General features: G+C 43.9%; 1 protein-coding gene across 2 annotated transcripts in view; it reads left to right on the plus strand.

The window, feature by feature from the left end:
- Positions 1-3,902: 3,902 nt before the first annotated feature.
- The window catches only part of RPN2 (ribophorin II), a 31,737-nt gene continuing 9,121 nt past the window's right edge, over positions 3,903-26,518 (plus strand). For both annotated transcript variants that reach the window (XM_056844537.1, XM_056844536.1), the window contains exons 1-12: positions 3,903-3,988; positions 6,782-6,975; positions 8,824-8,919; positions 9,501-9,676; positions 11,529-11,604; positions 11,809-11,943; positions 16,593-16,769; positions 17,836-17,954; positions 18,565-18,670; positions 20,992-21,083; positions 22,523-22,637; positions 25,577-25,771. In XM_056844537.1, coding sequence (XP_056700515.1) covers positions 3,976-3,988; positions 6,782-6,975; positions 8,824-8,919; positions 9,501-9,676; positions 11,529-11,604; positions 11,809-11,943; positions 16,593-16,769; positions 17,836-17,954; positions 18,565-18,670; positions 20,992-21,083; positions 22,523-22,637; positions 25,577-25,771 — 1,494 coding nt within the window. In that variant the 5' untranslated portion in view covers positions 3,903-3,975. The remainder of the gene's footprint in view (positions 3,989-6,781; positions 6,976-8,823; positions 8,920-9,500; positions 9,677-11,528; positions 11,605-11,808; positions 11,944-16,592; positions 16,770-17,835; positions 17,955-18,564; positions 18,671-20,991; positions 21,084-22,522; positions 22,638-25,576; positions 25,772-26,518) is intronic.

Raw genomic sequence — 26,518 nt, forward strand, 5'->3', positions numbered from 1 at the left:
TAAGTGAAAGATTTCATCAAACAATACCAGGACAAAGGCTTTTTTTTTTTTAGCACCTTCCTTTAGGAATTTGAACAAATGAAAAGCAGGAGGAAAACTGATACCCTATAAACCCATATGCAGAATGCATCTTGCCCAGCTAGCAATGATCTGTCCTGCAGGTCAACACAATGTTACAGTGAGTGGTCAGAAGACAGTTGTTAGTGTGATTGTGGCCCACTTTCCAGTTTGAGCTCCAAATTCATACCAAAACAGCCTGAACATGAGGAAGCCACCTTCCTTTCACTGTTTTTTTTTTCCACTCTGATTTTGCTGGTTTAAAATTTACACTGGTGCCCAAGTCTGGGCAGTAAATCATGCAGCAGAAGTGTGAAATCTTCAGGACCCCTCTACCAGCTTGGAAAGAATACCGAGAACCGATTAATAGAAACCTTGTTGAGGGGGATAACACTGAGCCGTGGAATTTGCAATCTCAGGCAGTCAACATAATCAATAATAATACCCAATACCAGAAGCCCAGGCATTTTAAGCATCCAAGCGCTGCTCAAGTTACTCTACTCCAGAGGAGAGGGAGAATCAGAGACAGCATGAGAGGGAAAGCAAGAAGACAATGTAGGAATTCCAGGTTCCCCCTTGCCACCGGTGGGGGTAGGGGTAGGGTTGCCAGATCCAAGTTGGGAAACTGCTGGAGATCTGGGGGTGGAGCCTGGGGTGGACAGGGACCTCAGTGGGGTACAATGTCATAGAGTCCAACCTCCAAGGCATCCATTTTCTCGGGGGAACTGATCTCTGTAGTCTGGAGATGAGCAGTAGTTCCAGGGGATCCCCAGGTCCCACCTGGAGGCTGGCATCCCTAGGGGCTGTGGTTCAGAGGCAGAACCTGCACTTTGCATGTAGAGGGTCCCAGGTTCAATTTTCCTGCGTGCAGGGCATATACACTGACACTGCACCATGTACCCACCACACTTAACACTTAGCTAGACCTATCGCAGTGTTCATTGCCATATGCTGCCTGACTGCAGTTTTATATTCTGTACTCCACTAGGAGTCTCAGCAAAAAAAGGCAGACTATAAATAAATAAATCAGATACTGGACTTCCAGGGAATCTTGTCTATGTCATTAATCTTATTGAGAAACCTCCAGCAAGCTTCCAAATAACCAAAGGGTTTCCAGAGTACAATTTGAAAAAACCAATGATGCAAAGAATATCTGGTTGCTATCTCCAAAAGGTGGGATTCAAAACCAAACAAAACATTACATGGCAAACATGTGTAATAGTGTCTTGATTTTTTTAACGTAATGACAAACAGATGCAAGAAGTTGCATGTTTGATCCCAGGAGCAATGGAACAGCAGAAGGTCCTTTCTCCCCAATCCTTGAATCCTTTCTCCCCAATCGAAGTTGCCCTTCCCCGTACTGTTTTGCTCACTGCGGAATCAGGTAGGAGGAACAGTTGTAAAAAGCCTTAGAAAAGTGTAGAATTATGAAGTCTGATACAGGGCGCAATTATACATTTTTGTGTATGTAAGACAGTGTGGTGCAGTGGTTGCAAGTGGTGGACTCTGATCTGGAGAACCGGGTTCGATTCCCCACTCCTCAACATGAAGCCAGCTGGGTGACCTCGGGCTAGTCACAGTTCTCTCAGAACTCTCTCAACCCACACGGAGGCGAGCAACGGCAAACCACCTCCGAACGTCTCTTGCCTTGAAAACCCTACCGGATAGCCGTAAGTCAGCTGTGACTTGACCACACACACAAAGTCTGTTGCTTGGCGTGATTATACGTTTCTGTGCATGTGTGTTAATGGTTGTGTGTGTGTAAAGTGCCTTCAAGTCGCAGCCGACTTATGGCGACCTCTTTTTTGGGGTTTTCATGGCGAGAGACTAACAGAGGTGGTTTGCCAGTGCCTTCCTCTGCACAGCAACCCTGGTCTTCCTTGGTGGTCTCCCATCCAAATACTAACCAGGGCTGACCCTGCTTAGCTTCTGAGATCTGACGAGATCAGGCTAACCTGGGCCATCCAGGTCAGGGTGTTAATGGTTAGCTATCCTTAATATTTAGATGTCCACCCTTCTATACTAGCTTCCTCTGCGCATGCAATGTTTTTTTTTAATGCAAAACAACACTCTGAAGTCCATTCACACCACTTTGTTCTTCTGCATGGAAAAAAGTAGATTGCAAAAAGATACACAGCTGGCTCGGGGCATCGAGGTATTAGGTCTCTGCCTGAGAATCACTCGCCAGCCGCCTCTCACATGAACACATGAAGCTGCCTTATACTGAAACAGACCACCAAAGTCAGTATTGTCTACTCAGACCGGCAGTGGCTCTCCAGGGTCTCAGGCAGAGGTATTTCACATCACCTACCTGCCTAGTCTCTCTTTTTTTAAATAACAATTTTTTATTTTTCTTCATTTAATATATCAACAAAAATAATATAATGACAACAATAAAAAGAAAAACAAATAATATTTCTAGTTTATCAAATGACTTCCCCCTCTGCCATCTAAAATTAAATTGTATAAACTTTTGCTAACAGAACTAATCCCAATATTATTTTAATTAACCTGTTCTTGTCGTATCTAACATTATTAAATCAATACCTAATATAAAAATTAATACAAAGTATGAATAAGGGATTAGATCAAAGAGTATCCTTTAAATGGTCCCGTTAAAAAAAAAAAAATAATTTTCACAGTACATTCTCCAAGCCTCCCATTCCCCCCAAAATTGTACGTTATCATTCTGATTTATCAAAGCTGTAAGCTTCGCCATCTCGGTCAGTTCCAGCATCTTTTTTATCCAGTCCTGCCTTGTCTCTTTAGCTGGAGATGCTGGGGATGGAACCTAGGACCTTCTGCACGCCAAGCAGACGCTCTACCACTGAGCCACGGTCCCTCCATCACTAGGTGAGCTTCCATGGCAGAGTGGGGATTCAAACCTGCGTTTCCCCAGATGTTCGCCTGGAAGTCTAATGACAACATACTCTGTATCAAAGACCATAAGACTCCCAAACCATGTATCTCTCACATGAACACATGGAGCTGCCTTCTACTGAATCAGACCCTGGGTCCATCAAAGTCAGTATTGTCTACTCAGACCGGCAGCGGCTCTCCAGGGTTTCAGATAGTGGTCTTTCACATCACCTACCTGCTTAGTCCCTTTAACTGGAGATGCCGGGGATTGAACCTGGGACCTTCTGAATGCCAAGCAGATGCTCTACCACTGAGCCACAGCCCCTCCCCTAAGCGGCTCTCCAGGGTCTCAGGCAGGGGTCTTTCACATCACCTACTTGCCTAGTCCCTTCAGCTGGAGATGCTGGGGATTGAACCTGGGGCCTTCTGCATGCCGAGCAGAGGCTCTACCACTGAGCCACGGCCCCTCCCCTAAGCGGCTCTCCAGGGTCTCAGGCGGGGGTCTTTCACATCACCTACTTACCTAGTCCCTTTAACTGGAAAGGCCAGGGATTGAACCTGGAACCTTCTGCATGCCAGGCAGATGCTCTGCCACTGAGCCACGGCCCCTCTCCTTCTAAGCAGGGGGAGCTACTCTGCAAACTCCACTCTTTACTACCTAGGGCGCTTTTGCCCCCTTTCTCCTCCACACCACCGTACCCGCCTTTCTCTTTGAATGTGCCCCCTTCCCCATGAATGATTCGGCCCCCAGCCAATCAGAGGAGGCCACATCCGTGCGCGAGACTCTCCCTTCACCCGCGGCATCCGAACTGGAACGTACCACTTGTGCTCGTCGGCGAGGGGGCGGCCCAATCGGGCCCCGGCGCTCCCGTGGGCCTCAGCGTCGCCTCCTTCTGCCTGACGCGCCGTTCCCTCGAGCACGGGGAGAGCCCGTCGATTCGCCGCCGCCGCGGGTCGAGCTTTTACCTTGGGACGGCCTCGGCTCTTGTCGAATGGTACGTCCCGGAGCTCCGGGCGGAAGTGGACCCTTCTCCCCTTGGTGAGGAGGCGAGGGCGACAATGGCGGCTCCGGGTAAGCCGTTGAGGCGGTTGAAGTGTTGAGGCGGCGGCAGCAGCTGGAGCCGCCTGCCGAGCGCGAGCTGTTTCTTGGCCTACCTATGGGGACGGAGGGATAAAAGGGGGGGGGTTCTTGTTCCAGGGCTGGAGAGCGAGGTCCTCCTTAGAGGGGCCTAGGCAGGAGCCTCGCTGGGTCCGCCACGGGCCAGCTGTTCTTCTGCACCACTGTTCATCATAAACGCGAAGTTTTTATGTGGCGTTTCCGAGGATTCAAAGCGTCCCGCGTGCATTGTGTCCTACGGTGTCACGTGTGAAGGCACATGAGGCCGTGTTAAGAGTGTCAAAGCCCCATTCTGCCGTAGACACCGTTATTCTAACCTGCCTCGCATAGAGGGCCCTGACCTGGATAGCCCAGGCTAGCCTGATCTCGTCAGATCTCGGAAGCTAAGCAGGGTCGGCCCTGGTTAGTATTTGGATGGGAGACCACCAAGGAAGACCAGGGTTGCTGTGCAGAGGAAGGCACTGGCAAACCACCTCTGTTAGTCTCTTGCCATGAAAACCCCAAAAAGGGGTCGCCATAAGTCGGCTGCGACTTGACGGCACTTTACACACACACACACCCTCGCATAGAGGAGGGGAGAATGGTGGTCTAACCTGCTAGGGAGAAAAATCAGGTATAAATAAATAAAAAGATGCAGTCGCTTTTTCTGAATCTTGACAAAAGTCAGAACGCCATAGGCTAGGCCAGGTGATGCCCCCCCCCCTCTGAACCCTTCACATATGCTGTCAGGAATTCAATGATTTCAAAAGGATCTAATGTAAATGATGCAAGAAATACAGTAAGTGGGACTGTAAATGATGCACGAAATACAGTAAGTGGGACTGTAAATGATGTAAGAAATACAGTAAGCAGTCCTGACAACAGCCTTGTATGGTAGGCCTGCAGTGCTCTCTCCATGTTGCAGATGGGGGGAGCACTGAGTCATTAGGTTAGCTCAGTGGTTCCCATAGTGGGCAGTACCACCCCCTGGGGGGGATTACCGGGGGGGCACTAAGAGGCAAGGGGGCACTAGAGGTGGGCCCCTTCAACTGTGTTGCTGGGTAGGGTGGGGGGCATTGGGGTTGAGTTTGTGGAACCAAGGAGGCGGCGGCCTGAAACGTTTGGGAACCACTGGGTTAGCTGGTGCCTATAGGGCTCTCTGCAGGCAATCCCTTCCCCTTATGTAAGTTGACTGCATGAAGGTTTGCATGGGGCTAGGGTTTATGGCAGGGGCATACTGGGGGCTTCCTGATTCCCGTCCTGTGTATAGGTTCCACATGTGATTGTATACTGTTATAATTGTTTATCTGTCAGCCCAGGAAAATCAGTGAGGTGAATGATTATGATAGCACAACATCTAAGCATGAGTGGATCCAGTCACTTAGCTGCTAATCTTATCCCTCTCAAGTGGTCGTTTCATCATTCCCAGCATTTTTGGAATATGGGGTTGCCACTTCATTTCTGGCAATGCTTCCATGCCTTATTTGACAGGTAGAACTTCAGCTGCTGAAGCTTTCTGTGACATGTCAACATAACAGGAATAGTGGCTGTTATCGCACTAGGTATTCCCAGCGATGTATTAAGAGTTTGAAACTGTTATAAAAAATACTGTTCGCACTTTGTTTTTCCCCTTCCAACCATTTTTTAGCCGTGGCATCCAAAAACCCTTTTAAAGCGATGTTTTTTATAACATTTCCAAACTCTTGATACATCGCTGGGAATACCTAGTGCGGTAATAGCCAGTGTCGCTTGTTGAAACTGCTTAAGACGGTTTCCAAATTTAAATATATGGCAAGGTTTCAATTGTTCTTGGGTTCTTTCTGATTGTGTAAAAACTGCTCTGTGTTTCAGAAAGCAATTGAAGGTTAACTTTTTGAGGGTATGAAGTGTTATCTGCTGCTGCTTTCATGTTTTTATATTATTTTATTTTATTTTTTCTGCTACCTGCCCCATAGATGGTTATTGTTTTTGTTGATTGGAGTTTTAGATGTTTTACTGATTTATTACAAGCTGCCTTTGACATTTGATAGGAACAGGTAGGACACAAAGCTTTAAAAATAAATACTACACAAGCTTAATTACCACACATTAATTTCTGATTTAATTTAAGATTAACATGTTGATCCTAAACACATGTACTTGGAAATAGTTTTCTTAGTTTCATTGGACACACAGAAATTTACGGTAGTTTAAGGCATGCTGGTTGCCGCTTAGCACGCTTCAGTCACACATGGTGTGTGCCTCTGTATGGGACCTTGTATTGTATGTTAACTGCATATTTATATGTTAATGTGAATTCTAATTCATAAGGATTATGAAATCAGAGTGGCACAGAGGGTGATGATTCTAAATTAATGTATGAGTCAAAAGTATGATCTTGTTCACTGGGCAAGAGAGAAGCAATCAATGTGACTTTTGAATTTGCTTCTTAGGTTACTAGAAAAACATGGAGATTTTAAAAAAAGAGAAACTGACATTAAATTAACATAATTGATTTGGTTTGTGTTAACTTGGTTTTGAGATCTTAAGGTATGTCTTGATTAAAAGGAATTCTGGTAGCCTGCTGAGGTTACGTTTTAATATGAGGTTACTCATATTAAATTGGTAACTTTTCATGCCTAATGGTATGTTTTATTTATCCCATAGTAGGTATTTGCATTTGAAGTGTATAACTGAGGTAGTTTTATATGAATTTGCAAAATATACACTCTATGGAGACATTCATAGAGCATTTATTAAGATCTTTTCCCTTGTCCCTTTAATTTCCAGGTTTTCTTTCACTTTTCATCTTGGCCTTAGTATTGGTAGCCAGCATACAGGCTCTGACTCCTAGCCATTCTCTAACAAAACATGATGTTCAGAGGCTACAAGCTTCCCTGGAGCGTCCATTTGTTGATTTGGAAGGAAGTTATTACTCCGTTGTAGGACTCAGCAAATTAGGAGTGAAAATCACTGATGAACAGGTGAGGACACATCACAGTGAAGTGTTAAGAGATTTCAAAGAACAAGTTGCAACATCACTGACAATGCATCGTAAATAGAATTATACCCTTCTACCATTTAAATCAATGGACTTAGAAAGATGGAGCTCAGGCTAGTACTATCCAGTTCTTCAGCCTGTTGTTTGGTACTTGCTTTAGCTGCATGCTATTTGCCCCGAGGTGAGCACCTGTCCAAAACCTTTTCTCTGCTGTGTGTGTGCAATTTTTTGAATTGCAGTGCTGTCTTTGGACCATGTCCTGGACATTTAAAGCCAAGACTGGGAAATGTAGCCCAGTGCTACGATGATTGCTCTTAGGATTCCCCTGCTAAAACATTGTTTGGTGCCCCTAGGTACTTGCCTATGGATCTTTCCAGGGCAAGAAGGAGGAGGAGCTAGACACAGCCCTGTGCTGTGTTGCATATACATATATTTTTTTCTGAAGGCACGCTGCTGCCTGGACTCAAGCAAGCAGAAGCCGATGCAGTCAGATTCTGCATTGACAGTTCCATTCATTACAGTGATACAGATTTCAGTTCTTTTGTTTTTACATTCCATTTCCTTAAAGCAGATTTTAAGTTAATTCATTAGATGGGTTTTTCTATTTCAAACAGATTATTCTTTTGCTCTACGCTGTTAAAAGGATTTAGCTGCTCATTTTTGTTCTTTTTAAGTGTTGTAAGAGAACTGTTCCAATAGATGGAGCCAAAATGTAACCTGCTGTCTACTTTTTGTTTTGTTCTAAGACAGGCTAACCTGCATGTTATACAAATTATTTTAGTTATGCAGATCACATACATTAATTTGAGATTTTGTTCCAATTGCACTTAGTATATCTGCTGCTGGCAAATAGCAGAAAAAACTGGAGAAGGAGCAGACACTTTGCTGAATGGGATGGCAGGGTATGGCCATTGGAATTTTGCTTCTTCAGAAATGTGCATGGTCACCTTAATTTTCAAGTGAGGTTGCCATCCTATGCACACTTGGAATATGCCCTGCTCAACTCAGTGAGACAGCTTCTCAGTACAACACATAGCATTAAGGCTGTACAAAGAACATTCCTGATGTGAAGGTGAAATTGTGAATGTGCATCAAGCTAATATTTGAAACTTAAATTTGTTTTTAAAAAAATTATGGAGCATGTGAAGTAACAATAAAGATCGTTACAGAATTCATTTTTGTCATCGCTGAGATCTACCTCTTTCCCCTACAGAATTCGTTTTTTAAATAGGTGTAAGTCCTGGCACCCTTTTATAAACTATCACTTACAGTTCTTGATGGCAACAAACTTGTCATTTTTATTAAAATATGTTAATGTGCCCAACCCATCTTATAACACAAAGGTTGAATGTTACCACACAGAAAAAGAAGTCCCCACAAGTAGGGGGGAAAAGCACATGATAGAAGCAGGGTCACCAGTAAAGAGCTGAGGCTCAGCGGTAGAAGACATGCTTGGCACACAGAAGGTCTCAGTTTAACCCATTGAATCTCCAGTTGAAAGGTCTCAGGGAGTTGATGGAAAAGGCCTCTCCCTGATGCTGTTGCCAGTCAGAGAAGGTGGTGGGCCAAGACTCTGACTCTGTATAAAATGGCTTCAGACCACCTCAGACAAGCCAGTCAGTTTGGCGTTGTAGATCTGTTTTAAAGGAGCCAGCCAACCAGAATTGTATCCTCTTGGCCAGCTGCGAGAACTTCAGGTGCGAAGCTAAACCAAATTGCATCTGAGCAGTTTAGCTTGTCATACTGGATTATGCAGCTTCATGGAGTATCAGCCAGGTGGTGATAGGGGTGGCTGATTTGCTTTAATTGATTGTTTCTTTGTTTGCCTTAGGCCGCATGTAACTTCATCAGATCCAAGGTGGACCCCAACAGTGTGGATTCCCTTTTCTATGCTGCACAGGCCAGCCAAGCACTGTCTGGATGTGAGGTGAGCTCAGCCCTTGGTAGAGGAAATTATATGGAACCCTTATAGGAAGAATGCTTTCTGTAGCCACTGTGACACTGGGTTAGTATGAAAATCACTATCCTGCAGGCACTAAGAGTGGCCAAGTGTGCCTACAACTTCTTGTATTTGCTGGATTTCCTGCTAGCGTTAGAGTCAGGAGCCTTTATAGGCTCCATATGAATATTTCTTTTCCCTTAAGATGTTGATCGGTTCTTATCAGAGCCATTGCCTCCCTAGATTTGGGGGCTCATATAAGCGCTGAAACCTGTTCTTTTGCTGCATACATTTGGTAACTCCCGCTACCTCTCCTTGCAAGTTGCCATTAAAGTGTGGGACCAGCCTACACTCCATGGAGGGAAGCTCACACCTCCTGGCTCCTTCTGCATGCTTCTCAAATTGAAGTTACTTATTACTGGATTTGATAAATTTGCCAAGGGTCTTTTGCCCCCATCGGATAGTACTGCTTAAGTGAAATGCTGAGCATTTCTGGTGGTAGTTGATGGAAACTGTATAACTAGGAGAAAAAAATTAAGCCTTACATCCCATCCCTTTTTCTTTCTTAGATTGCCATTTCGAATGAGACCAGGGAGCTGCTGCTTGCCTCTGTCAGTGAGGATTCCTCAGTTACCCAGATCTACCACGCTGTTGGAGCTTTGAATGGTTTTGGGCTCCCCCTTGCTTCCCAAGAAGCTCTCAGTGCCCTCACCTCTCGCCTTAGCAAGGAAGAAAATGTCTTGGCGTAAGTGTTACGGGAAATACCATGATTAACTTAACTGCCTGTATATTTAGTTTCTTTATCATTTATCCGTAAGTGTTTCTCTGCTATTTGATAGTAATTTTTTCTCTGCATATATAATTCCCCCCTCCCCCCACAACTTGGGGATAAAACAACTATTTTGGTAATAATTTGAGCATGGTCTCTTAAAATACCATGGGTTAATGCCAGATATATTTCCAGAACTAGGGTATATGAATTATAGTCATGCATAAGCATCTTTCCACATGATTACTGGTGAAGCAAGCTAGTGCCACTGCCAAAAAAATATTTTGTGAGTTTCATTTAGCACAGCAGGTTGCCCCCTACCTTAACTCAGCCAAACTGGCAACTTGGATCCATGCTATAGTTAGTTCAAGGCTAGACTACTGGAATGTACTCTACATGGGTCTTCCCTTGAAGTCAGCATGGGAACACCACTTGGTACAGAGTGTGGCAGCCTGATTACTATTGGGTGCCAAGCAGAATATGCATGTCACACCCATCCTGCAGTCGCACCATTGGCTTCTGATCAGTTACTGGGCTCAATTCATGGTACAAATCCCTTCATGGCCTGAGACCCACAGGGATTGCCTTTCCGATTGTGCTCTGCCACAGCAGCTATGGTCATTTAAACAGACCCCTCTGATGGTTCCTCACTGCAAATTGGTAAGTTCAGCAAATGTGGTGACTTCCATCTTGTTGAACAGCCTGCTTGAGGAGGTCAGGAAGGTTCCCACAGCACTATCATTCTGCAAAACAGAAATATTCAGGAGGGCATTCTTGTAGTTGGATAGAACGGTTCAGAAGAGTGTCTTAATATGGGAGTGGGTGCTGCATTGCCTTGTGCCTTTGCAATCCCGCATTCTGCAGTGCTCGCATTACATCAGCCAGAGCAGTTTGCTATTCCTAGTGAATGAATGAATGTCTTGATACGGTCTGTTTGACCAGCCAAACGTTGATACAACAACTTGTCAACTTGATAAAACTGTTAAACTAATACAAATTACTAAGTTTAATAAAAATATATTATTAAATATTATTAAAATATGATATATTAGTACATATCACGTGATTAAACTTTTCATCTTAATATTTCTAAAAATATAAGAAGGTCTAACCATTTTTTCCATCCTAATTTTGCATATTTTAATTGCAATAGTGCAAAATTTGGCAGCTGGGAGCAAATAATATGGCGTTTCACCCATCAGGAGCTTCTTAGTCAGGAACTCAACTGGCTTATCGGGGAATCTACTGATCACGGGGTATTCCTAGAGCATTTTTCATTGGATGTCCTATGTATGATTGAAAAATTTTCTTTTTCTGTACTGTGTAATCTGCCTTGAGTCTTAGTGAGAAAGGCAGGATATAAATGAGATAAATAAATAAATAAAACTTGGGTTTGCTGCTTGAGACATAATAACCAACTGTGATTTCAGCACAAATGCAGAAATATCTAATTATCTGGTCATAGATGAGAGGTGGGGGGGAGCATGCAAGCATAAGGATTCCTTCCTTATTCCATTGGAGCCTTTCATCAATGGAAGAGTTGCTTAAGTTGGAGGAAGGCTTCAAACATTGCTCAGTGGAGTGGAAGGATTAAGATCCACTCCAGTTTATAACTTCAGTCCTGCAGCCTCTATTTCTTACAGGAGCTTTTCTGAGGCTTTTTTAATTCCCTGAGTCTACAGACAAGAAATTTTGGAGCCTTCTATTTTATATTCTAGCTCTAAACTGGCTCGTTTGACAAGCTTGAGATTAGTGTTCTGTTCCTAACCCTTAAGATCACGTACTGTTTGCTCATCCTTTTCTCACAATCTAATTTTTCTCGTTTCAGAACAATTCAGGCTTTGCAGACTGCATCATACTTATCCCAGCAGGCAGACCTGAGTGGCATCGTGGAGGAGATAGAGGTACTTATGCAGTCACTTCTTTTATAACTTGTCCTTCAGCTCAAACAGCCCTAGTATGAGTTAGGTGACTCTTTGGAGGAGGTAGGGGGGATAAAGAGAGAAAGAAGCATATGTCTGTCCCAGTTAGATGGACATGGTGACTGTTGTTTCCACTACTGCTAGTGTCTTTGTTATAACCTGGTTTACATCTCCGATTGCTGCTAGGATCTTGTTGCTCGATTGGATGATCTGGGAGGGGTGTATCTACAGTTTGAAGAAGGACTTGAGACCACTGCTCTGTTTGTGGCTGCTACTTACAGACTGTCTGACCATGTAGGGACAGAGCCAGCAATGAAAGAGGTATGCATTGGGTATTTCTCCTATTTTCTGATTGACAGTGCTATAACAGTTTTGGAAGGAAAAATTATATTCATAGCTATAATTGTAGATTTAGAGAAAAATTTAGATCGTAAGGGCCAAATAGATTCCATAAATCTGTCAGAATTACCATTATGTAACATCTGTTCTAGTTAGATGTTGGAACAGGCTGTTCTTAGCCTTATAATAGTAAAATGTCATTGTAACCCTTTTCCAAAAAGAGTAGCCATGTTAGCTTGTAGTAGGAAGTAAATATAAAGAGTTGTAACTGAGAAAAGAGTCGGATGTACATCTACACACATATTGTTCTCCAAATCGGTCCCCTTGTTGGGGCACGTGCATAAGAGCGTTCCCTTCATGTGTAGAACTAAACATAGATACTGGGGGATCTTTTGAGTATGCAAAACTCCAGGCTTCAGTTTGAATAAGTCTCCTACAGAAGGTAAAAAAGAAAGGAGAACAGATGCTTAAACAGAAAGTAGCTTTATTTTCTAACAAGGATACAGAATAGCAAACAAATTAAAATAGTAACAATAAAAGACAGCAAGTCAAACTGTTCATACAAGAGAACCGTGATTAATGTGCTCCAGAGTTCTCATGGCTGCCAGGCTACTTCCTCTTGGCAGATGCCTGAGTTGAAACATACTGTGATAGTGAATCTCTAGTTTGATATCAAAAGATGGATTCCCTGAGAACTGACTGCGCCAAGCCAGAGGATCTTGGGGTGCAGAGGCAGAGCTTCCAATGAAGGAGGGGAGGTCTGTGTGTGTGTTGAGTGCCGTCAAGTCGCTTCCGACTCATGGCGACCCTATGAATGAAAGTCCTCCAAAATATCCTGTCTTTGACAGCCTTGCTCAGATGTTGCAAATTGAAGGCTGTGGCTTCCTTTATTGAGTCAGTCCATCTCTTGTTGGGGCTTCCTCTTTTCCTGCTGCCCTCTGCTTTTCCTAGCATGACTGTCTTTTCCAGTGACTCTTGTCTTCTCATAATGTGACCACAACGACAACCTCAGTTTAGTCATTTTAGCTTCTAGGGTAGGGTTACCAAGGTCCGTCTTCACCACTGGTGGGAGGTTTTTGGGGTGGAGCCTGGGGAGAGTGGGGTTTGGGGAGGGGAGGGACTTCAGAGCCATAGAATCCAATGGCCAAAGTGGCCATTTTCTCCAGGTGATCTGAACTCAACTTTTCCTAGCATGACTGTCTTTTCCAGTGACTCTTGTCGTCTCATGACGTGACCAAAAGGTCTAGGGAAACAATATTGACCCCCACAGTCCACATGTACCTAGTGACTTCTGTCCACATAAAAAGTTTGTGTTTTGTGGTTAGAGGGTTCCCTGGTGACACCCATTTTCATATCCCCATTTAGACATGAAGCTTACTGAATGACCTTTGATCCGTGACTCTGGCCATTTCCACACTGGTTATCTACCCCAAGTTCAATACTTTTGGGAAGAATTTTTCCCCATGTTTCCCCATGGCATTGTGGTGCATTGGTGCATTGAAATCCTGGGGTTTCCCTGGATTTTCTCCGATCTTTCTCAAACCTGGTTTGCTCCACAGTTTTGGGAAAGATTGTAGTAAAGCTTGGATGCCTGCTGTGTGGTGGAAAAATTTTTCCCACAGGCAACCATTTTCCCTAGCTCTGCCCCACAGCAGTTAATTCCTTCCTCTGCTTCTGGGGACTTATTATTATTGTTATTAAAAATAATCACTAGAATATTGTTATATTGATGTAACATTATATCAGTATGTGTACCAGGTTCTCTGAATTCCTAGCTTGCTTTTTTATTTTAAGAATGCAAGTCTGTAACCCTTTCCACTGCCAAGATATAAGTGGAAAGGCGTATATTTGTAGTGGAAAGGGCTAGAGACTTTTTTTAAAAAAAATGAAAACTGGGAATTCAGAGAACCTGGCTCATACATTAGTATAACATTATATTATTGTAACAATATACTAGTGTTGATTTTTTAACAACAACAAAAAGCTTGTGAAAGTCCTGGTTTCCCAAGGGAGGGGAATGACTTCTACTAGGGGACTGGGGCAGGGAAATTGTGGGGAAACCTGCCATGTGAATAACCCCTTGCAGCTGCGCTTTAGCAGCAGCTACATCATCAACAGGGAAGCCACACAAGCCTGGTCTGGTGTGCAACGCAGCCCTCTTTCAGCCTACCCTGCCTCACATGTATAGAATGACAGTAACCATTCCTTTTCATCCCTGAAACACCCAAAAGAACAAAAAGGAAAGCAGATTAAAAACTGGCCCTGAACAGTCTGGAATTATCCAGAAGTGATGGGAAATCCTGCTTACCTGTATATGTGCTCTGTGCTTTTAAAAATCATATTTGAATTTAATTTTAGATGACCACATCAGTGATTTGGGGGACAGAATATGGAAGGAAGTCTAGAAAATTCTGAATTTCTAATCTAAAGCAACCAGCATGTCTAGTTTTTGTGAACCATATCAGTTATTTTAGTGACACAATACAAACTGTTTAGGCTGTTCAAATGCCACATAGGCTTGGGCATCTTAGTGAGATCTAGAATGGGAATAGAAATCTTCACAAAATTAAAAGGAAGGGCTATAACAAGTCTCAGAGACCAAGCCCGGGCTAAACTGTGGTGCCTTGGCAGATTGACGATCAATTGTAGTTATTTATAGAGCTTGTCCAGGTAGGAATGTATGCAGGTCATCTGCTGAGCCATTTTATGTATATGTGGGCGTGTGTGCGCACATAGGTTCATCTCCTAATCACCTAAACTGTATTCCTCTGGATTGCTAATATAAGTAATGCCCAGCGTATCTCATTGTTAGTACAAATGATGATGGACTGGAAGGGCAGCGGGACATGGAAGTGGAGTTCACTCTGACCCTTTTTAGCAGTATTGCTCCGAAACAAATGATGATGAAACATTTTTCACATCACTGTGTTTGACTCGGTCATTCCAGTGAACTTAATGTGATGCATTACAGGCTCCCAGACATCAAAATGATGTATTTAAAACAAAAAACAACAACACCTGAATTAGGCCAATTAAAGATAATTATTCAGAGTTGATTATAAATTAAGTTGTCAGGAACTATGATTTCCCCACTACCTATTTTTAACTGAGTGAGACAGTGCCTTTTCAGCCACATAATGGCTAAAAGTAACACAAATGCTGTGGCCAAACTAGATGTTACTCTGAACATCCAGTTGTCTTGTTTGTTGGCTTCCTGGAGGCACCTGGTTGGCCGCTGTGTGAACAGACTGGAAGAGCCTTGGTCTGATCCAGCATGGCTTTTCTTACGTTCTTATCCAGCAGCCTCCAAAACTGGCATACAGATGATTAGCCCTTCCATATGTATTGATGTCACAAGGTTCTGAGTTTTCCTCTCTGCATCCTTGCTTCACCTCCTTCCTTCCAATGAAAGCCAATGTAGCACTGAGGAAGGTTGAACACATGAAGCTGCCTTATACTGAACCAGACCCTTGGTCCATCAAAGTCAGTATTGTCTACTCCGACTGGCAGCGGCTCTCCAGGGTCTCAGGCAGAGGTCTTTCGCATCACCTACCTTCCTAATCTCTTTAACTGGAGATACCGGGGATTAAACCTGGGACCTTCTGCATGCCGAGCAGGTGCTCTACCACTGAGCCACGACCCCCCCCCCAAGGTTTGAGATGCTATTGGGAGTGGGAGGAGCTAGACACTCCACCGCCAGCTTTTGGCAGTGCCTGAACATGTAGCAAAGAACCTTTTGTGGGGGTGGGGGGGGCTTTACTGTTTGTTCCTAATAAAAGAGCTGGAGCGTGGAGGCTGGCCTGAAAAATGATGAGGAAGCACAAGGCGTGTATGTGAGAACAATTTATTAAGAAGCTGACTTCTGAATTTCCCAACATGTTTCAAATGCAGCTGTGATTCCTTGGTGGGAACTGATCAGTCATACACAGTGAATTCAGTCAGAATACTTAATCTAGGACCTGTCATTGCTCAAGTCAACAAAGCCCTCTGCACTGGTCATGGTAGCATGGATCCTACCACTTACCCTCAGCAAAGTTTGAAGACCTCCTCCAGCTTAAGTGGCTCTTCCTCCAGGATGGGAAAGCTCCTTAGGCTGAAGGAAGTGTTTGAATGGTGCTGAACAGAACAGTGGGATACATGCTAGCAGCTCTTTACAGGGTGTTACAAAAACAGCACGGAGACTTCCCTCTACCAGGCAGTAGGCAAAGCAACCCAACTCAGATTCCAGCTTCAGATCCGAGGCTTCCGCAGATGGAATGAACAATCCTCTGGTGCTCTTAAGCCTCCCCTGGGGGACTTTGCAGTGGTATTTCAGCAGCCCTGGAGAGGAGAGCTTTGGTGCTATATGAGTAAAGGAGGTGTCGGTGAATCCTTCCTCACAACAAGATTGTGCCCCAAAGGGTCTGAAGCTACTAGATGGATCTCAGGAATGTTGGGGAAATGGAGCAATCCAACAAGCTTTTTTCTTCCTTGCTAACTTTCCTCCCCCTTGGCTAGTATCTCCCCTTGTGTCTTTCGCCTTTCCTGCAGGAGATACCCACCCTTGCCATTCTCGCATGTGATGCAGCCGTTTGAGCAGAATCTGGGGGTTTCCTTTGGATTGATTTGCTTTATTTTTCCACCCTTTTCAGGATCAGATCATCCAGCTGGTGAACGCAATTTTCAGCAAGAAGAACTTTGAGATTCTTTCAGAAGCCTTCAGCGTGGCTTGTGCAGCGGCCTCCCTTTCCCAGAATCGGTACCATTTGCCAGTCATTGTAGTCCCTGAAGGGCCTGCAGCTGTGTCTCACCATGAGCCCATTCTTAGGGTGAGTTGCTAGGCTTTTTTTTTTTTTTGCTCTTTATACCCCACTTTTCTCCCCAAGGGGGACCCAAAGTAGCTTACACCATTCTCCTGTCCTCCATTTTATCCTCACAACAGCCCTGTAAAGTAGGATAGGCTGAGAGAGAGTGAATGGCCCTTAGTCACCCAGCCAGCTTCCGTGACAGAGTGGAGATTTGAACCTGGGTCTCCCTGGTCCTAGTCTGACCTAGTCTGACTTTAACCAAGATGGATCTGTTTAATTTATTTGCCTCCTAATCAAACTTCTGCATAGGGAGGGTAATACTAAAAGGAGAAGAAGAGTTGGTTTTTATATGCCGACTTTCTCTACCATTTAAGGAAGAAACAGACTGGCTTACAATCACCTTCCCTTCCCCACAACAGACACCCTGTGAGGTAGGTGGGGCTGAGAGAGCTCTAACAGAGCTGTAACTAGCCCAAGGTCACCCAGCTGGCTTCATGTGTAGGAGTGGGGAAACCAACCCAGTTCACCAGATTAGTGTCCACCGCTCATGTGGAGGAATGGGGAATCAAACCCGGTTTTCCAGATTAGAGTCCACCACAGATCATAAACCAGGGGCTCCCAACATTCTTGGGGACTGAGGCTATTTACCAGGCCAGAGCTGGGGAGGAGGAAGCTAGAATTTTGCTGCACAGTCCAACATATGTGTGGGTGCTCAGAGTTTTTATGGAGGGACAGGGGAGAGATTATGAGTGTTAAAATGCAAGTCACCCTGAGCCTGCCTAATAGGGTAGGCTGAAAATTTAAATAACCATGGTGAAAAAGCACTGTAAAAACAAGAGGTTTGTCTTTGGCAGAGACACTGAAAACAATGGCAATGAACAGAAGACTGCATATGTGGGATTTTTGCCATTAGCCTTAGAACATAAGAAAAGCCGTGCTGGATCAGACCAAGTTCCATCAAGTCCAGCAGTCTGTTCACACAGTGGCCAATTACAGGCTTCTGTGTCTTGCAGGAGTTTTCTCCCAGCCTGATTGCCTTCATATGCTGGAGAGGAAAATAATCTTGCTTTTCCTTCTTGTTCTGTAGCTCCAGGTTACCAATGTTATGTCGCAGCCACTGACTCAGGCGAGCGTGAACTTGGATCATGCAAAATCTACTGCTACTAAAGCCACAGTCCTTCAACAAACTGCCTTTGCCCTGTCCAGGTAAGAATACGTTTTTGTCTTGTTTTGGTATTTCTGTCTTGCAATGCACAGAGGAGGAACCTCTATAATAATCTCTATTTTAAAAATCTTATTATTTTATTAGGGGCTGTTCTCAGTAGCCAGATCTCAACACCTCTAATGTGTCTTGTGTCCGAGGAGATAAGTTAGGACAGAAATATTTTTAATAAATAACCATTCTCTATATTTATTGTGTGCAGTTGTGCCTTTACCATTCCCCTCTCCCCAGATTGCCAGTTTAAAATTGTGAATCTTGGAAATGGTAAATGATGTCACACGGGCATATGTGATTATTGTCCTTACCCTGAATCTAGAATTTGGGATTCCTTAGCAGGAATGTGGGGGCCAGGGAATACACACAACATAATTGTGCTCATATTGTACCAGTTAGTGACTCGGGTTTGTTGTTAGAGTACTCCTTGGCAATGGCATTTGAATCCATGTACCTTTCCTCTCTAGAATGGCATCTGGCCACTTCTCTTTTTGCTGCCGTACTATATTGCATGTGTCCTAGCTCCTAATGTCCTTTAATCATTGTCAGACACAGACCCACCAGTTTTCCTGTGATTTTACTCCTATTTGTCATTAACAGAGATGTCTTTGAGCTGAACTTCATGAGTGTCAAACCTGCCAGCGGCTACTACGATTTTGCAGTCAGCGTTGACGGGGATAGTAGATTTATTGCCAACAAAGTTGAGGTGGGTGTACTCTTTGATTTCACTTTCAGTTTGTGAAGTAGTTGTTTGTTTGAATCCCTTCAGCTGAAAACAGGTCTCCTTGCACTGAGTCCTTGCTTTTTTGCAAAGGAACGTGCTTCTGCCATCTGTGTCAGGATGTACGGTGGCAACATAGGCTTGTCCTCAAATGTGGGCATCCACCTGCCTGCAAAAAGAGTTATCCAGTCCAGGAACTGATTTACAGGGAACAATTAGTAGTTTGCTGTGATATTTCTGATGATACAGAGTTAATGAGGAGCTTGAAGAAAAGTTTTAGTATTGTAGTTCCTGCCTTTGCTACAGAGCTGACTTTGTGGCAGCCAAACAGGAAAACAGTCTACTAAACCTAGGCAGAGCTTGTCCAGACCTCTTCTGAAAAGTCTTATGTCCTCTGTGTTCTGCACTGTTCCCAGCAGGTCTCTTCATCTTGCTATTACCTTACGTCTGCCCTCACTACTAGCCCAGGTCGTGAAATTCTGCACCCCTCTTAGTCTTTTTGGTTCCTACCCTAACAGCTTACATCTGCTTGCTGCCTTTGCATTCTGTAAAGCGCCTGGCGTGCCATTGTGCAAGCATTTGGTAGTAGCAGATGTACTATTCAGGATTGTGTTGGTATATTACCGTTACAAGTAAATGCCTCATTAAGGAAGTATAGAATGAAACTCTTGGCAGTGTGCAGGATACAAGGGTTATCCCTATGAAAAATATGTTTAATTTGGAATTCTTCCTTCCTGTTCAGATTTTAATGGACATGGAGCAAAAACAAGGCAATTTATTTTATGCAAAAGGTGTTTTTTTTAGTAGTTGTATCTTGTTGTACCAAGCAAAAATGCCTGCTCTGTTTATCCTTTGGATTTTGTTTTTTTCCTTTTTCAAACTCATTCCAAAACTCACAGAAATGGCAGCTGGACGCAATTGCTGTTGGTGGTGTTTTTATTTTAAACACTGTTTACTCTAGGTGTTCATGTTTTGCCCCTGATTGACTGTTTAATAGAAAAATTAACATTTAAGTCTTACTTCTCCGTCAGTGGTGAGAAGCTGGGAGGCGGCACTTGTTTACAAGGGCTGACCTTTGCCATGAGTATCAAAGCCAGTGTGGTAATTGGAGTAATAATTTCCCCTAGAACATCAGAAAGGGATTGGTGATGATGTGCAAACCCCCTGGGAGCGAGAGCTGGGGTGGTGGGGGGCATGCATTAATGCTGATGGCCTGGTGTGAACAGGGCCTCTTAATAAGCCAGGTTGTTACTGGGGAAAGCTATCAGGAGAGATGCTTTTTAGAGGCTGCCATTAGCATTAATTGCACTTAATGTTTCCAAGTTTTTGACAGTAATGATCTAAACTGGAGGTTAGAGCTGTGTAGAAAGGCTGTGTTTCCTGACATTGCGCTCGCGCAACAGCACACACACTTGGGCATGTGAGAATGGTGATGCACATGTACACCCTCTGGAAAAAGAAGTTGGCTGGTTCAGCAAGAGAAGGATTTTTGGAGCTGACATGGGTTCCATATCTGTTGTTTCAGGGCTGGAATCAAACTATGTATTTTGTTCTCCTCAGCTGGGACCTCCAGTTGTGGGATTTTAACATTTTGAGCATCTGTCTCTGTATTCAGTGTTTTGCTTCATTTTCCAAGCAAATTCGTGGCTTGACTCTTGGCCTGTTGATATACAGCTTTTGCAATCATTTGAGAGAAGGAAGTTACTCCAACTTGTTGTCAGAAGACTGATTTATTAGTAGAGGATTGTAGTATACCTGATGGACTACTGGTGTGGAGGGAGGCTGTGTGATAGTGACTGCATCTTGAAACCTCAAATTCTGGATTTCGTGTTTTTTGTTAGTGCAGATGAATTTCACATAAAAGGGAAAGAATATCTGAATCCAGACACCAATGTATAAAAGAGAAAAGGGTGTAAACTCTTAAAATAAAGACAGATTTAATCAAGCTACTAAACAGCAACAATACAAATAAAATTTGCATGATGGATTAGTTTGACAATACTGTTTATAGTATCTTTGCATGACAATATCATTTGAACAACGTTTAGATCTTGGCATTTAGGTTATTTTTGTTCTAGTTAGATTTTTGCATAATCCTGTCTTTGTTTAGAGGATACATATAAGAAAATGATTGTTTCTTTAGGTTTTGTGATAGCATAATGGAATGTGTCAGGAGCTGCTGCTAAAAACAGCAAGCAAAAAGCACCTTTGTGGGTCATTCTGTCATCGAGGTGGAATGTGGCACTCAGCACTAGACCAGATGTGGAACTCTTCATCTGTTGATAACTTCTTGTGTTTTACTGCAGTTGAAAGTCAAGGTCTCAACAGAAGTCGGCATTGCAAACGTGGATCTTTTTACAGTGGACAAAGATCAGAGTATTGCACCAAAAACTACCAGGTAGAATACCAACAATTCAATGCAAAATGACAGCCCTGTGAATGGCAGTCGCTTGCTTTCGCACTGAAAAAAAAGAATGGACACAAGTCAGTTCTTCTGCTGGCTTTGTAGCACTTTTTTGTGTTGACAATATATGACAGATACACATACTTAAAACACTTGGTAGATATTTATAGTGTTAGAGAAATCGACCCTGCAGCGTTTTTGACAGGTCAGCTTAGCTGTGTCTTCTAGCAAGGAGCGGCTAGGCTGCTGAAGAGTTGTGGCTTTCATCTCATTCCCCCACCTTTCTTCCTTCCCTCCTTTTTCAAGTGTGCAGAGTGAAAGGGTCAGGTCTCCCTGCTGAATGCCGGGAGGGAGGGCGGCAGTCCTCTTCATGCAGGATACCTAAAGACAGAAGAAAAGTTAGTTTTTACCCACCGCATTTTCTCTACCTTTAAGGAGTCCCAAAGCGGCTTACAATCGCACTTTCTTCCTCTCCCCATAACAGGCACCTTGTGAGGTAGGTGGGGCTGAGAAAGTTCTGAGAGCTGTGACCCAAGGTCACCCAGCAGGCTTCATGTGGAGGAGTGGGGAATCAAACCCAGTTCTCCAGATTAGAGCCTGCCGCTCATGTGGAGGAGTGGGGGGGAAAGCAGTACAGCCTTCTCCACTCAGGCAACTTGTGCATAGAGAGAGGAGATGGAGAGAAATTCCCTTGCAACGGAAGTTCCTTCTTGATTAATTGGGCGCTTCTCCTTCTCCTTTCCTCTCGTTCCTACCTTCCAGCATCCCAGCCAGATCCTGCCCAGCATCTAGATTCTGCTAGCTATTCCCCATCCTACCCCCTTCTTCAGTGTACCCCCAGTTACCTCGCTTTTCCTCTCCCCTCCACTTCATGCCCTTGCTCGCTTTCTTTCATTCCCTCTTTACCTGTTCTGTGTTTAAGATTATCCTGCTGGCTAGTCAACTGATCAGTCAATTAAGGTCTTGCAAGGTTTGTTTGTTTGTTTTTTAAATTATCTAATGTCTGTTTTGGTCAGATCAAAACAGCATTTTCCACTTAGACTAGATTCACACAACTTCCTTCCCAACACCAGCTAGTTATTCTCAGTCATTTGGGACTATGTTGGGCTTCTAGATCCCCTGCTTCCAGCAGACCAGGGCTGCAGGTATATAACAGTGGGGGGACCATGTGCAAGTCCACATGCTTCTTGCTATGATTTGTTGGCCTCCCTTGTGGTGGAGAGAAAACAGGCCTCTCAGCCCATTCTCGGAACCTTAACAGTGCAGTCCTGTGCAGAATTGCCTCTAGTCTAAACCCATTGATTTCCGTGGATTTAGGCTGGAATAACATTGAACTGTAAATTTCTTAATTGATCTGTTGTCACGTGATCAGCATTATTTTCCCTTGCAGGCCATCTTGTCAACAGCAGCCCCGTGTTTTCTTTTTCTTTCAGAGTAACTTACCCAGCCAAAGCCAAAGGCTCCTTCACAGCTGACAGCCATCAGAATTTCGCCTTGTCCTTCCAGCTGGTAGACGTGAACACTGGAGCAGAACTCATCCCTCACCAGGTCAGCCTGATCGTGTAATTATCTTGTCGTCTGGTTGATAACCACAGAGACGTCTTTGGCAGCGTGCCTTTAGGGGGAAAGGTTTCTGAGGTTTTAAAAACCATCTGATGGATTCGTTCTAAATTGGATGGAGGCAGGAAAATTACAGATGAATGTCTTACTCCCCACCACCACCACCCAAGTATATGGAGACAGGGAATGCAATTTATTGTTCTTTTATATTGTGCTATATCAAAGTTTTACTATGCATGGCATAGTTGGGGCAAAACAGACAGCTGCTTTACATAGGAAGATTCCTCATCCATGCCTTTTTTTTTACTCTTTTTTAGGCATAATCTCTGCAAGGGCTCAGAGGGGAGGTCTTTTCTCAGTCATTGCTGTCCTTATTTTACTTATTTGGCTGGCTGGCTCATTGCTGTGACTGCCTTCCCCCCTCCCCCATGGCACTCAAAGCAGTTAACAATTTAAAAAAAACCTGTAAAATCACAATATTGAAAGTCAGTAGAACAAACTGTGACTAGCCCAAGGTCACCCAGCTGGCTTCATGTATAGGAATGTGGAAACCAACCCGGTTCACCAGATTACAGTCTGCTGCTCATGTGGAGGAGTGGGGAATCAAATTCGGTTCTCCAGATTAGAGTCTACCGCTCCTAACCACTACACTGCATAGGTGATGGCAAACCACCTCTGCTCCTTTCTTGCCTTGAAAACTCCATGAGGGGTCACAATGAGTCGGTTGCAACTTGACAGCACCGAATAATTATTCAATTATGTATATAATATGGCTGCTGCTTTGGAATTCAATTGTTCTATTGCATTTCAATGTTGTGATTTTACAGGGTTTTTAAAAATTGTTAACTGCTTTGAGTGCCATGGGGGAGGGGGGGATGCAGTCACAGAAATGAGCCAGCCAGCCAAATAAGTAAAATAAAGGCAGCAATGACTTGAGAAAAGACCTCCCTCTGAGGCCTTGCAGAGATGATGCCTGAAAAACGGTCTCAGCCCTACCTTCCTCACAAGGTGTCTGTTGTGGGGAGGAGAAGAGAAGGAGATTGTAAGCCGGTTTGATTCTCCTTAAAAGGTAGAGAAAGTCAGCCTATAAAAACCAACTCTTCTTCTTTCCCTGCATAGTAACCCTGGTCTTCCTCAATGCTCTGGTCTCCCATCCAAGTTCTGACCATGGCTGATCCAGCTTAGCTTCCAAGCTCTGATGAGCTCACTCTAGTTCGGGCTATTCGGGCTGTTTCATTATATTCATACAGCCTGTTAAACAAGAGCAATGGGTGCAGAAATTTAAAACCTCCTGCAAAGGCATTCTAGAGCAAAAATGTCTTTCATTTGCTCTGTGAAGCTTCCTCCTTCTCTGGGAAGAAGTTCCATAGCTTGGGAACGATTGCTGAAAAAGCCCCCTTTTGAGAGTCCCAGCTTGTTAGGTTGTACAAGTTCATGCGGGGAGGCCCCATCCACAGTTTTCGAGGCTTGAACAGGTTGGGGTGGATGAAGGGCAGTCCTTCAGGGGCACCAGACCCAGGCCAACTCTTTGAATTGGGCCAAGAAACAAACTGGCATGCAGTATATATAGTTGGAAAAGCACAGGAAATTACGTCCATTCTACTGGGTTCCTGTTAGACCTCTAGCATTTGAACCAGCTGGGCCATCTACAGTCATTTTACCTAAAGGTGCCTCCTGCATACAAATCCTGTGCTCTTCTGCCGCCAACCCCAATACTGGGTGTGGTATTAAAAGAGCATTGTGACCGGAGTACAAATTATTCCGAAAACTTTTCAATTCATGATGCAGGCTCTGATAATTTATTTTTCAGAACTCCAGGTCTTATTCCTGCATAATGTTGGAGACCTAATGGCTTTCCAAAGTAATTTTGTGTATGCTTATACATGGAGAAATTCTGCGACGGTCTTCTTATCCACAGTAACCTTCCTGTGGATGTTCCCTTCATTTGGGTCCTAGATCAGCGCCAGAACCTGCTCACAGATTCCTCTCTGGAAAAGTGGATATGCAATAAGTTTTACTAGCATGATACTCAAAGAGTGGAATATAAAACATCGGTCGTTTATGCATGGGTACATTCACTCATGTTTGCCCCCGGCCTGTCTCGGTTGTTCCTTGGAGTTATGCATGAGTTTTCTGTCCATTAGAGATGACCTCACTGCCAGCCCTCGCAATGTCTGGGTCTTCCCATTCCTCCGTTAACCCGACTCTTCCATCTTCCCTGACCAAAGCCTGGGTGAAATTCCCATGCATAAGGCAAAGTGCAGGGCATGCAAGCTTAGTTTCACTCACAGCCAATTGCAAAGCAGCATGCCCAGAGGCGGGGATTTGAAATACTTCTTGCTTCCTCAGAGCTCTTTCTGAGCAGAAGAAAATATTTTTAAAACTGTGGCTTGGATTTCGCCCCCCACCCTTTCAGATTTTTATGTTGTTCTTAAAATGGTTTTTTATGTGTCGGTTGGGGAGGGGAGGGGGCGGGAATTTTCTCTCACAGTAAGCACTACAATTAAGCCAATTACAAAGCAGCATTTAAAGGGGTGGGGACTTGATTTGAGCTGGGAGACTGCTGGTGAATAGATTCCCAACAGGAAAGTGTGGGTCCAGAGAGCAACGAACCTCAAGCAAAACTCCCATGCATACATGACCATAGCATGCTTACAATTACCCTTGCAGTTTTTATTTCTGTAGTTAGGTTGTTAGAGGAAAGACCATTCATTAGGGAAGGTACGGGTCCTCCAAAATGCACATCTGCCATTTTGCCTTAAGCAACACATTTATTTACATAAGAAATGTAAATCTGCCTTTCCTTGCTGAAGGAGACCTCAAGGCAGCTTACAATATGCCACACTCTGTGCTTTACACCAGCTGCAAAGTCTCGTGTTGCTGTGATGAAGGACAGCAAAGATTACTTTAATTGTGTCTCCCTCTAGACATTTGTGCGGCTCCACAATCAGAAGACTGGACAAGAAGTGGTGTTTGTTGCAGAACCAGACAGCAAAAACATCTACAAGTTTGAACTGGATACTTCTGAGAGAAAGACGGAGTTTGATTCAGCCTCTGGGACCTACACCCTTTATTTGATCATCGGCGATGCTACTCTGGAAAACCCAATCCTCTGGAATGTGGTAAGCTACTCCAGCTGCGCCATGCCAAGCCTTCGAAATCTGTGATGCATAGGGAGATAGGGTTACCGTGTTGGGCGTTAGATTGCCGCATCAAGTGTTATCTTCAAGGAGCTAGTCTGACCCAAATCTGAATAAGATGGGATTCCTTTTTAAAATGCATATGTGACTCACCATTTCACGGGTGCCTGTCAAGGTTGATGGAGCCACTCCCATAGCGACTAGAAGTGCCTTTAACTGCATTGGAAGTGACATCATCAGTAGACATCCAGGAACTGATGGTATTTCTGAGAGGGCAGTTGGGGAGTGGCCTGGAAGCCACATGGGAAGACTCAGCTACAGCAGCGAGGAGGTTCACCCCTGTTGCCGTGGATAAAAGAAATACAATACCAAAAAGGGAGTGGTACCTAGAGCACACCTATACAAAAAATACCACTAATCCCCTGAATATGATGGTTTAACGAAAGAGAGGCTTGTGCACAAACAACATGGTCTACCCATTTAAATATAATTAATCTGCTTGGCAACAGGAGCAAAATCAGATTTTCCTGTACAGCAGGAATGAGCAACTGACTTCTGATGAAGCTAGTGCAATTAGCAAAACAAGGATAAGAGTTGTGAAACCTTGTCAACTTGTATAGATTGTTTTGTTGCCTATCTTGAATTATTTGTGGAAATCACGGTTTTGAAATTATATAAACCATCAAGTTCAGTGGATTAGTGGCATTTTTTTGTATATGTGTGGATAAA

The sequence above is a fragment of the Euleptes europaea genome, chromosome 2, assembly GCF_029931775.1.
Source record: "Euleptes europaea isolate rEulEur1 chromosome 2, rEulEur1.hap1, whole genome shotgun sequence".
Classification (NCBI taxonomy): Eukaryota; Metazoa; Chordata; class Lepidosauria; order Squamata; family Sphaerodactylidae; genus Euleptes; species Euleptes europaea.